The sequence below is a fragment of the Spea bombifrons genome, chromosome 1 (assembly GCF_027358695.1).
Source record: "Spea bombifrons isolate aSpeBom1 chromosome 1, aSpeBom1.2.pri, whole genome shotgun sequence".
Lineage (NCBI taxonomy): Eukaryota > Metazoa > Chordata > Amphibia > Anura > Pelobatidae > Spea > Spea bombifrons.
This window is the reverse complement of record NC_071087.1, coordinates 53,802,064-53,815,220: the sequence shown is the minus strand read 5'-3', so window position 1 is coordinate 53,815,220 and position 13,157 is coordinate 53,802,064. Positions and strand designations below refer to the sequence as shown.

Here is a 13,157-nt window from a genome sequence, read left to right as displayed (position 1 = left end):
GTGTAGTTTAATACATGCAAGTTATGATACAGTGTTATTTATAACACTAAAATTGTGGTATTTTTTATTCTAGTATTTAATGTTTGTCATTTTGGGGAAAACTCTTAAAGGGTTAAAATCACATTAAAGTAATAAACCTATAAGTACATTTTAATGAAGTACCAAGCTATTACACTTTGGCAAGCCTTGTGTAATTTAGACTTAGAAAAGGCTTATTTGGAGAGATTACCTCTTCATTTAAATGAAAATGAAGGTTTTTTTTTTCTTATTTTATTTTATGTGAATGCCACAGATTATTACTTTGGCAACTGCACATAACAACTTCCAATTCCCAAACTGCTTACACATTAATCAGAGAACAGTTTCTATAGCAATGGCTATTACCATAAAAAAAAATCTGCTGACTTTATTGGTAAGCAGGGTGTTTAACAGATTTTAACATAATTACAAAAGGACAAGCAAGAGGTGCAGTTTTAATTTAAAAACATTAAAGGTAAACTCTGAAGTCTCAATTCTGCAAAGATCTATATTATGGGCGCTATACACCTTCTGCGGCTACTTGTATATAATTTTGACACAAATCTTCCGGTACTATATGGCTATATATTGCTTAGCCAGCCGACATAGACTATATATATATATTTACTATGCTCTAGTAATATAATGATACACTTTAAGCGACCAAGTCAAAATACAACATCGCCAAGTCTTCCCATGATAAATTGGCTATATCCAGCCATCTGTAATGTATTGCACAATACAGCATGTGTGTTTCATTGTTTCCAGGCTTAGAACCGAACTGCATGTAGGAATGAGTTAGGCATTTCATCTGCAATGACTTCTAAGTCAGGTAGAAATACAGAGCAAGCAATCGCCTGCTAAGTAAAGACTGCATTCTCTCAATGTATTTGTTTTGCTGATGGTATGTATTACAACCTGTCCTAATTTCTGAACTGGGGCAAAGCACCAGGAGGAAGTTTAATTAATCAAAAAAGAACAATGGTAACTGTGGTTTAGCAGATAACAGATGTAAAGGAAATATGTTTCCACGAAAAAAATATTAATCATATGTATCTTGCTTTAGTTATGTGACGACTTTCAGATGGGCTGAATTTATGCTTACTTATTGAGCTGGATTCAAATTCCAAAGAACGCCACAAGCCCTACACAGAATCTGGGGTGGGCTTGCCCATTGAACAAGGGGGCAACTGTCCCTTAGGCCAGTCAGAACTCTTTATGAAGAGATGGCCATTTAAAACCATGCCGATTATCTCTATGAGGAGTGCCATTAGTGTGATGGTGTAATGCAACATCTAAAGACACTGGATCATGATTTGTTTGTGTGTTTTAAGCTGAAATACAGTTGGGGTGGTATTTGGCTGTACTAGTCCCCCACACGAAAAGATGCCAGTCTTGATCCGGACAGAATACTAAATTGGGACCCGTACCTACATCTATAACTGTAAATCGCAAAGCATCCTACATTGAGGTATGGTTATGTGGGCCATTACAAGGTGCACCAATTTAGCTACGGTTCCGGGCTGCCTCTATTTTTTTGGAAACTGTCAGCTGACGTGTGATTTGTTCACCTGAGGGTTAATAATATATAAACTTGACACACAGTGATTCAGTAGAATATGAATTAAGACAGGTGACATTTGACGCTTTGACATACAGTATATAAAAGGTCTAGTTTATCCAAGATAAATCCTTCGATAAAGTTGACAATACTGTTATTTTCTTGTATGAAAAACCCTGAGGATGGTTTTTAAACTCGTAATGTTTGTTTTAAAGTGAGTTAAAGTGATTGAAGATATAACTAAGCACAAAAGTAAAAATGGTTTGAGGAAACAGTCATGTTAAATGTTACTGCCAACTTTGAAAGATATGATAATATGGCCTCCTAAAAAAAGTGTCAAAATAGCCCTAGTAAAATACTCTGGGATATCTTCTTTGCATTTGACATTTTAAGGGATAGTTTTCATCTCTGTGATGACTATGATGCACATCTTGCAATATTTGCCCTATAACACCAAAACAGATGAAAATAATGGGCATATAGGGTAGTTTCCAAATCAGGACAAGTTAATGAATATATTTTGGGTATTTTGGGTATTTTTCTCCCTGTTGGCTCTGTGTATAATTTATTTACATATTTTTTGTATTTTTTTGCAATTGTAATCATACAAGATAATGTCTTATACTTCTAAATATGGTTGCCTCTTCCAAGAGTATGCTTTGCATAGAGCAGTAGTGGTATTTTTCAGTTGGAATCGTGGGTATTTGCCCTGGACCCACTATTGTTTGCTGTCATTGGTACCTGTGAGGCAATTAATGGAATTCCAACATAAACTTGTGGCTGTCTCATCATACTTGGTACATTTTGGGGTTTTTTTACCTGTCATTTGGGTCCCATTTGAGTTCATATATTTTTGAATACTTTTGAGTGGAAGCGCCTGTTGTTGAAAGCCCACCAACACAGGGATACTTACTAAACCTCCTGGAGCCACTGTGTAAGTTACACTTTTAAAGGTCATGGCTAGAGAATGGAGAGCTGACCCTATCACTTAATATTAGGCTGTTAATGTCAGTTTATACTAATGATTATGTAGATGAAATATGGAACAACTTGGACCTCACAAGTACCCTGTCAAAATAAATGTCAAAATAAATGTTTTAATTTTACTTTCAATTAAACATCAAGAAAGAAGGCCTATTATTTCAGTTAAACTCAGCCAGTTACCAAACTGAACCAAGATGCTGCTCAAGCTTATATAGAAGGCTGTACTGTTTTTTACAAAATACTACTAAAGCCACGTATATATATATATATATATATATATATATATATACGTGTGTGTGTGAAAGGTAAAAAAAAAATTCTCATGTGTTCTGTCAACAAAGAAAAACGGACAACACCATTCCGTCGACATAGCCTAAAGTTAAAACTGGACCAGGCACTTAGAAAAAATGTAGTAATGCAGTGTAAGGGACAAGTGACTATGTATGAAGGCTTAATGGCATTATCTTATTACAAATAACTGAGATAGACTCAGTAATAGTGAAGGCAGATACTAGAGCAAAGAGGTTAACATGATGCTGTCAATGGTATGGACGGGGAGTGTAGCCAACACTGCTCTCTGATTAGTGGAAAGCGTAGTAGAAACTGCTTTTTTTAAGGAAACATCAATCCTGCAGAAGGAAAATAAGAAATATAGACTGTAACTTAAGTCTTTTTTTAAGAAGGCCATTGAAGAAGGTCAGCATCCAATATGTTTTTAGATGTGGTCCCATGGGAAAGGGAGTTTCTACTGTAACTACATGAACACAGAATAGCTGCTGTTGTATTTATTTCTGCAGCACTGATTGAATTAGTATTTGCAGCACATGTGGGTTACAAGCAGTGTGTATCTGGGAATTCACAATGTTTACCCTGGTAGACCACGGAGTTACCACAGTAAATAGTTGCCTGGTCCTGCAGCTCTGTAGAAAATAACATTTAGTGTGGCATCAAGATGCAGGCCAAAGTGTCTTCCTGGATACCTGGCATTCGCTTTCGTTTCCTTCTATCCTAAAACCTTTCAATCAAACGGTATATTTTTTTTGTAATTTAAAAGGCTTGTGTTTCTCCTTCTCTGGAAAGCACACTGGATGTTTGCAGTGAGATATCATTAGTCAGTAACCTAGAAGGAGAGTGTGCTTCGATATAACTCTAAAAACCAAATTGCATCAGATCAACCAATAACGTAGCTTAAAACACCAATAAGTAATATATTTGGTAGCATATATTGATTTAGAAAGCTAACCATAGTAAAAATGTATATCCCTTATACATAAAAGTGCATATGTATTTAAAACTTAACCTTTTGTTAGCATAAAAACCTGCCAGTCCTAGCCCTGAGAATAACAATATTTTCGTTATTGTTTCTTTTTTTTTTCGCGACCCCTATGAAAGGTGTAAACTGACACTTTCTACAGGCTGGGGAGATCTCTTAGAACCTTGTATGGCCAGCATGAGACCATCAGCAGCCTAGAGAAATAATAATAGGAGCAGCAAAGAGGAGTATCTTTACAATGCTTCTTTTCAGGGTTCATGCTCTTATGTCAAAATGTGGATTTTTTTTTTTGCTACATGCAAGAGTAACGAAGAAGACAAAGAAAAAATATTCTTACCAGACCGTCACAGTTGCTAAGTGCAACAGAAGCTCCTGGGATATCAGTTATTTCTCCAACATATGCACAGTTAGTCCGCAACGGTTCTGTTTTCCATATTCTGCTAGGTGTTTTTACATCAGGGTTATCGTTTTCACTATTGGTTCTGTTTTCTAGTTCTGGATCTTCATGCCACTCCACAACTGCTCCTGGGGCTATAAGACGATTATTAGGCTTCAGTTTCAGATGAAACTCTCTCCCAAAGGCGGTGATGTTGAAATATAAAGGCTGGTTATTCAGTGGTGTATCCCTTACCAGCCTTCTCTTGTGGTTAACAGTAAGAATATTGGAAACATGGTGCCCCTCTGAGTCAGTACGTATCGGCTTTATAAGTTCATAATCTCCTAGCTTTTTTTTAGTCAAATCTGAGAAAAAGAAACAAAAAAAAATTACCAACAGGCCCATCTAGTAAAAAAAACTTTTTACTAGTTCTAAGTGTTACACTAACTATATCTGTAACTCTATTGCAAACGTTAAACTGACATAAAGAACACACTAATAAGTACTTTACAAGTAAAGATGTACATACATGTCTAAAGTGCCAATTTAAATAAGTGCATTATCAAATTTGTTGTTCAACAGACCTGCAAAATCTGAACATCTGTCATCGGTTATACAAAGTGATAGTTGCAACTAAATTTTAACGGGAAAAATGCCACTTCTGCAGCCGCATTGTGCAGTTTTATGAGCTTATGATATGTCTAGCTAAGTCTTGACTTTAAGCAGCAGTTATGGGACCAAGAGAATCTGGCAGTGCGCCAGGCAAGAAGATCCATAGATAGTTCCTAGGTATAGGAATGTGGAACTCCTCTGGGACTGCAAGGGAAGGTTGGAATTGAATCCAAAATTAGGAGTCCATTGGTAACGTTGAGGGTATGAAGATAAACACTAACAATTTGCACGATCTTTCTGGTTTAGCCAGCATCACACAAGTGTACTATAGATTTTTTTTTTTGTAACTGGTTCTTCGTATAAAATATAAGTTTTACGTCTTTAATGTTAGCAATATACTAGGTACAAGCTAGTTATTTTACTATTCCCAGCTTAAAAACAACCCAATCCACTCTTTTATGAACTTTATTTTAATTCATTGTTAAACAACAAGGTTTTTCTTTTAATAATTGTCAAGTAGGTTATAAGTCAATAAGTTATAATTAATCGTGTTTTGCATGGTTAACAGAATGTGTATACAACATCACAATTGATCACAGAGAAAGAGTTATTTGCGCTTTTTTGTACCATCAAGAAATAAGTTCCGTTTTGCAACAATTGAACCCTTTGGATGTTAGATAACCAAGCAAAAAGTATTTGTGGCTTGTTTGCAGTTAAGAAAGGGCACATTTTCCTCCAGTTTATATGATGCGTGACTGTATAGCATATGTTTTTAATGATCATTTAAACTATGCCTCCTGCCCTGTCATATGACTTGATGTAGCGTGAGAAAAGTGTGGCAATAAACCTTCTTTCCTAAAAAAAAAAAAAAATCCTATAGAACAATGCATGCATACTTATACAATGTTATTGTTCCATAGAATGCAAACCGCTTATTATAAATTGGCCCTAATTAATCAAACATAGGGTAAAATATAAAAAAGGAAAAATTTCTACACATTGTAATGGCTAAATGGAGTTTATGTTCTGGCAAAAAATAAGCTTTTCAATCAGTTATTGAAAAAAGGTGTATAATATCGATCTATTGTATTTTCAAATTGTATGTTTTAATAGAATTAAATGTTTACATTCCAAATAACTACCCAAACAACTCGTGAATGGTATTATTTTCGGCATTATACAAGTTTATCTTTTTTACAATTAGAAATGGCTTCACATTCCAAAAAATACAATGGTCCATTCTAATTAATAACAATTGGGCACACTGATAAAGTTGTAGGACACCCTGGAACATTTCTGTAGCAGCCTTTATATTAAAAAAATGTATTAAATAAATATTGGTGTCACAAGTGCACCTTTATTTTGAGGCACCACCATTTCTTTGGATTTCTTAATGGCAGCTTTAAAGGGGAACTCCCACGATTTTTTTATTAATAGTACCAGATTCAAATCTTATTCCAATGCTAAACAAAACCCCTGACTTCTTATCCTACTGCCTGTGATAAGCAATAGAATTGCTCATTATAAATCACCCATCTAGACTCTCTGGTTAATGAAAGGTTATGTATGAAGAGACCATAAAGAATTACCCCGGTGGGGTCATTGAGTAGGGAAAGTCATTCAAAATGTCATCAAAATGGATCTCCAGGTCTGCAGATAAAGGAAGTTACTGTATGCTACTATATATAAATATATATCTATATTACCTATATGGTTGCATCTAAAGTAAGTCTCTGTCATGTAATTTCTTTGTCTTCTAAAAAATGTTCTTGAACATTTTCTGTCTTGGCACATTCAGTCAGCAATGGTGCCATACTCCTAGACTGAAGAAAAGTTTTTGCCCTGATATTTTTTTTTAAACAAAGTTTAAACACAAAAATTATTTGTTTGGGTTGGCATTTCTGCATTAGCGGTCAGCGTGTTTTTACTTTTCCATGTGTACTCAACGCATTAGGATGTTTGGATAGAGGCGGCTACGTAAATGCAGCTTGCTGCAGTCGCCCTAACTTTGCCTATATCAACATATATATTAGTGCAATAAATAGAGTATTGGTTGACGACTTTCCAGCTTTTAAAGTTGCAATATTCTTGGACGTCTTAGTGCCCATAACATGTCCTTGAGAAGTATTTATAGGAACACCTTCTATACCTTGATGTCTGTTGTTTCAACTTCTATCATCTACTGTATATATAAACATAGGGACTAAAGGTATTAATATGCCAAAAACATTCTAACGAGTAATCAACACCTATTAAAAAATACAGCAGTAAAGTAAACCATTGTTTTAAATTGGAACCCCAGTATTTTTTTTAGAGTATTGTCACTAATAAAGTAATATTTTTTGAGACAATATGTGGCTCGCATAAGAAGGATGGATGTAATTTCCATCATATTTACGTGCACACTATGTCACATTGGACATTTCTCTTCCTTCCAAACAGATTTCCTGATATAATGGCTATAGGGGAAAAAAAATGTGTCCATTATTACTTATTACATGCCCAATCAACTAAGTTCAGCACTAAACTAAAGAAAAGTTCATGTCTGCAGGCTCCACTCTGGAATTCCTATGAAGCCTGTATCAGGTACAGGTGCTGGAGATTTAAATCCTCTGAAACCACACAGAGAGATTGTGGAGTTAAGAGGAAGCTCCACTGTGGTCCCAGGGCATAGGAGAGGCCATGAAAAGACAATCCCTGACCCAAGTGTGGTATTATCTACCTGGAATGATGTGTTCTGTTTTGGGTGAGGTTTTCCCAGAGCCTGGCTTAGCTGGGTCTGGCAGAGAAGTTAGTTATTAATAGTGCTGGTCAGTTTGGGCCATCAACGTGTAGCCAGACGGGGTTCAAATTGGGACCTAGGCTTTTATTTTATAATTTTGCTTTGGCGATATCTGTTGTGTTCACTTGTAAATAAAATCACACTTCATCCGAATACTGCTGTTGCTGAGCCTTATTGCCCAAGAGAACCGTTGTTACAATCTGCAAAAGTGACGTCATTGACCCTCGGTTATAGGTTTTTGTCAATATAGAGGGAGAGAGGGAGACATATCTATCACAGGCCATCTATCACTTAATATTTCCCAAGGTCATAGTAAGGGTGCTAACAATGAAGTGCAAGTATATAGCCTTGGGCAGAGCTGCAAGTTGGTTATCGGATTTATGTTTGTTTCCATTGCCTACTACAGTATATCTTTATTGATATCCTCTGTGTCATTGTTGTCCAATGTTAATAACGTGGTGTGTCATATTCTGTTTAAAAGCACAGATCGTTTGTATAGACCCAACTAAATCAATACAGTTATACCACAGAATCAAAGTTTAACATGTTGAGAGTCATCTCTAAATAAAACGTAATATTTTAAATAAGCTACACATTTATCCATTCACGATAAAGATTTTCGGACATGAAAGCAGAATTAATAAGGCCTACAATTTAGAAAGGCATGCACTTCAGTTGGTCAAATGAAACTAGAATATTTTTCTTCATGTTAAATCACACGTGTGTAATCACTCAAATGGCAAAGTATGAACGCAAAGAAAAAATACATTTACAGGGGGGGGGGCATGACAGCAGATGATGGAGGCCATTTTGAATTCTTACACTGTTTTAACTGACTAGAACAAGATGTGTCTCTTTTGATACAGAAGCACTGTGGACTTCCAAAAACATATATTTCTGAATACCTAACAACCTAGACTATTTTATTTAGAATACAATTTACAATACAATTACAATTTGCATTTATATTTTTCTACAGGACCTGTGTGACTGCTGAAATAATCAAATTATTGCTCAGTTACACCAAAACAGATTACACATTTTCTCATTTAAAAAAAATACTTTATATTTTTGTTTAGTTTTTACACTGTTGCTGTTTATCAGAGAACAGTTCACCACTACTTAGAGATACTCTTGAGGTTTTTGTAGTCAGGGTACTTAGATGGAACCTCTATTTATGTGATGATGACCTTTAAGTATTTATTTTGAAACTTATTATTTAAATTATTTAATTTTAAATGCATATATATATATGTCACTCTGCATTAGGTTCTTCTAAATTGTGACGGACATACACATCTTGGGTGTGATGTAGAAGAGTAGATTCACAGTGAATTGTGGTGGCATTAAACATTTACTCTTACCGCATTAATGATACATTATGAAGGGCCAGCCCTGATTAATTTCTTTCTGTAAGAATGGCTGACTTAGTCCATGTAGTGCATAGTTAAATTGTTGAGATAATGAGATGAAATGTTCATCTCATCACAATTCACCGACAGTGAAACAGAAAGAAACAATACACAAAAACAAAGTGAAAGACAAAGAATCCCACACACAAATGGCAGAGAGAGAGAGGCACAGATACAGAGTGAAAACATCACAGGCAGTATATAGCTCAGTACAATAGGATTCCACTGTCAATGACACTTTTACAGGGCCATCTTTAATGCAAGGGGAAAAAGGGCCCCCTAGAGTGGCGGGAGTATGAATGAGTCTATGTGAATTAGTATGTATGTATAAGTGTGTGATAGCATGAATGTGTTTTAGCAAGGATATATAAGTGTTAGAGGGGCAAAGTTGGCACAGCCAGGCTGTTTGAGGGGCAATGATGGCACAGCCAGGCTGTTTGGGGATGCTGGCAAGCTGTTTGGGGGGCAAAGATGACACAGACAAGCTGTTTGGGGACAACAATGGCACAGAAATGCGGTTTGGGGGAAAAGATGACCGGTCCTACGTGTCCAATCTGGGTGATGAGTAGGTGCTGTGGATGCAATCTGAGTGCCACAGGGTTCGCCTTTGGGGTATGTGTGACCTATGTCTGCAATTTAGTTTCCATGCATTATTTATTTGATCTATGATCTTTGCACGCCATAAGGTCTTCCATACAGACATGCTATCCAGGTTTTCCAGTAACCAAACATAAGACAACTGTTACATGCTCAATGTGCTGAGCCTTGTGGTGCCACTCTGTGTCTACTGTGGGTACATTTTGGAGAAACTAGAAGCAGATTTCCTCAGAAGGAACCTTTTGATAATTGTCCATTGTGTCCATCAGCACATATATATATATATATATACACCCACTCGTTTTACCCTATATAACTTTAAAAAAATATATACTTTCTTTTTCTGGCCGCTATTGGGGCGCAACCTTGGTGATCTACAGATGAACTAGCCGTGTGGGAAAAATGTATTTACTTCCAAAATCCACCAACTATTACCTATAATAGCCCACTGGGATGTGAACAGGTGTATCATTTACAAATCTTGCTTTAGTAAATAGCTCAAAATAATGTGCTTTTAATGTGGAAAAATGTTAGGTACAGCGAAGGTGAGCAGAGTCATATCAGGTCAACAAGCTGATTTCTCTCAAAGACAGTCTGGTAGTTAGTAAAAGTTAAAGGACATTTCCATCCTTTAGTACTTGACTCACATTACCTGGATTGACTTTCACAAGGTCTTCCAACACACAAAAGACCACAGCTCCCATAGTATATCAGTGGCCTCACACATCTTTTTTTTGCCAAGGTCAACAAAGTCAGCCTAATACATTGTTTCTTTAGAAAAGTCATGCGTACATAGTAAGAATGACTAAAGTCATTGAAAATAGTAAACCTATACTAGTTTACTATATCACCTACAGACAGAATAGAGGGATAATCAATTTTGACTTTTTTTATTTTTCAAAAGATCCCACAAATAATCAAAAGTACTATTCTGTTATATATAACACTTAAAAAATAATGCAGGAGTAGCATCTCAACTATGTTCGAAAGCCCAAATCATGTTTAAAATATTTAATTATGTCTAAACTGGTCCCATTGTTGTTTTCTGAGGGTCTATGTAAATCCTTAAACAAGGGTAGAGCCATGATGGCTTGCTGTTACAGTAGGGGAAGAGACTTCTTCAAAGGTGTTGTGTTGTCTCTAAATTACTTTTATTGTATAGCAAGCTAAACCACTGAAAAAAGCAGGAAAGTCACCTTTAAATTGAATGGTGAATAGATAATGGTATCCCTCTGTACTCTTGACTTCTATCTCAATATCTAATACAATCACAAATGTTCATTATTATTTAAATAACTTACCTAATTGTTTCAGTCCTTCATTGCCAGCCTAAAAAAAGACAAACAAAAACTCAAATAAACATAAAGAACATTTGTTTACGCATGAAAATGGACAGATATTCTTCACAGTTAAGCACACTGCATAGTCTGTGCTTGCTTTAAAACCAAAATTGCTCTAGGCAGCATTTAACTTTATTGGTGGGGTTTTTCCATTACTGAATAAACATCTGTATTACCACCTATAGTCCAACTATGTTCATAATATGTTTAACATACATAGAGCAAACCACAAAATCTTAGCACTCAGTTCACCATTGAATAAATCACAGACCTTTTGCCAACAAAACCAGTAGTCAAAGGCTCTAAAATTAATTAAGCAGCTATTCATGTGGGTGCTACAGGCTGCTGATGGAAAAAATCAATCACATCCTGGAAGTTCATGAATGATGCTAGCACTGACTAATTACTTATAGATACAATAAACACTACATCATTAGAAGACAGGAAACCAAACCTGTATATTATACACTGATAAGGATGAGTTGAGTTCATGTTGTGCAATATAATGAGCCAAAACACAAGTCACACTGCAAGAGGTAGAAGAAGAGAACTGATAAAGGATCTTTCAGGTAGGGGGAGCTTGTAGCTCACATCTGTCAACCAAACTCCAGCTGAACATCTTAATACTGACACGTGTAGCAAATCCCATCCGTTATAATTAAACAAGCCAGTTTCAAACTCTTCTCTTATCGCCTCCATTAGTAGTTGTGTCACCTATTCTCTTAACAGGTTGGTGCATGTGTCAATGCAAATGATCAAGGGTAGGCAGCCACCAGTGACTTCCACAAGCCTTGTCACAGACACTGGTGTCATTGTCCAGGCTGCCTACCACTAAATGATGGAGGCTCAACCTGGACTCATTTTATTTTTAACAACACAATTAACAATTATGTCATAATTAAAAAACATGCTTAATATAAACTGTAGCAAAGGTAGCAATAATAAACGTATTCTATATATATATATATATATATATATATATATATATATATATATATATATATCACAACCAGTATATACAGTACAGATGTGTATTACTATATAGAAGGATACCTTTGTAGATCCAGAAGAAGTAATCTAGATGCTTTAATAAGTAACTGCATAATATAGAATGAGGCATAAGTTCCACTTACTTGTTCAGCCGAAGTCTTGCATCCTATGTGTGCCACTGCTACTACAAACCAAAGGGACAAAAAAGCCATCACGAGTCCAGGGTAGGGATACTACAGCTACTGCTCCACAAGAAAGGATCCACAAAAAAAAGTTCTAATTTTTTTTAAGAGATCCGTCCAGGAGATTCTTTCAACAGCTCATCTGAATTTAAGGTTCTTCTTAAATGATTCGCTTTGTTCTTGTCTTTCTACCATCAACGAGGTCCTCAAGGACCAGTGTTTATACAAAAGTTTCAATCAAAGGAGTCATAAAGTTACTCAAGAAAAAGTTACATCTAAAGTCAGGTTCTAGGAATGGAATGATACTTTTTCTACAAATATTCTAATGCTAGGATAAGGTGGAACCCTTCAATACAAAGGTTCCCAGTCAATGTGATACTTTCATGGGATGTAGAAATGTAGCTGTACTAGCCCTTTAAGGGAAAGGGGAAAAGGCAGGCAGTCAGGAACTGAGACTTTAAAAGTCTGAATCTCTTTTCCCCCCGTTGCTCTGCTGTTCACTAGAAAGTTTCTGCCCAATTAAGAATAATCTCTTTTTTTCTATCTTTAGAAAAAAAATGTCTCATCTGATTGTAAACTTTCCGACATAACTGCAAGTAAATGCAGGAACAAAAAGACACCTAAATGTTTCAGGAGCAAAAGAAAGCAAAGCCTGCAGGAAGAAGAGGAGGAGGAGGAGGAGGGAGAGGGGGAGAGAGAGAGTCAGTGTGCGACTCCTTTTGCTCTGAGAGCTGTCTGCTTTCCCCCTGCAGCCTCCCAAAGATCTAATAGTGGCATTGCAGCCACCTCCCCCTTTTACACGTCAACATTCTTCCCCACCCTTTCTCCAGCCTGGATGCAAAAGTGGATGTCCAGACACAGAGGCTTGTATGATAAAGCTGGGATTTCCAAAAATTCTATATATAATAGTTTACATAAATTATACTTCAATAAATTAATGTAAATATATACAAAATGATATGTATAAACATATAAAAAAAGTTTAAAATTTTTTAAAAATTGAAATTTTTCAGTGTTGTATTTATCGATT

At 35.9% G+C, this 13,157-nt stretch overlaps 1 protein-coding gene across 1 annotated transcript in view; it reads right to left on the bottom strand.

The window, feature by feature from the left end:
- The window catches only part of ADAMTS3 (ADAM metallopeptidase with thrombospondin type 1 motif 3), an 80,202-nt gene extending 67,342 nt beyond the window's left edge, over positions 1–12,860 (bottom strand). Inside the window, exons 1-3 of the mRNA XM_053461640.1 lie at positions 12,089–12,860; positions 10,917–10,944; positions 4,174–4,577 (exon numbers count right to left, since the gene is read on the bottom strand). Coding sequence (XP_053317615.1) covers positions 4,174–4,577; positions 10,917–10,944; positions 12,089–12,157 — 501 coding nt within the window. The 5' untranslated portion in view covers positions 12,158–12,860. The remainder of the gene's footprint in view (positions 1–4,173; positions 4,578–10,916; positions 10,945–12,088) is intronic.
- Between the last annotated feature and the right edge of the window lie 297 nt (positions 12,861–13,157).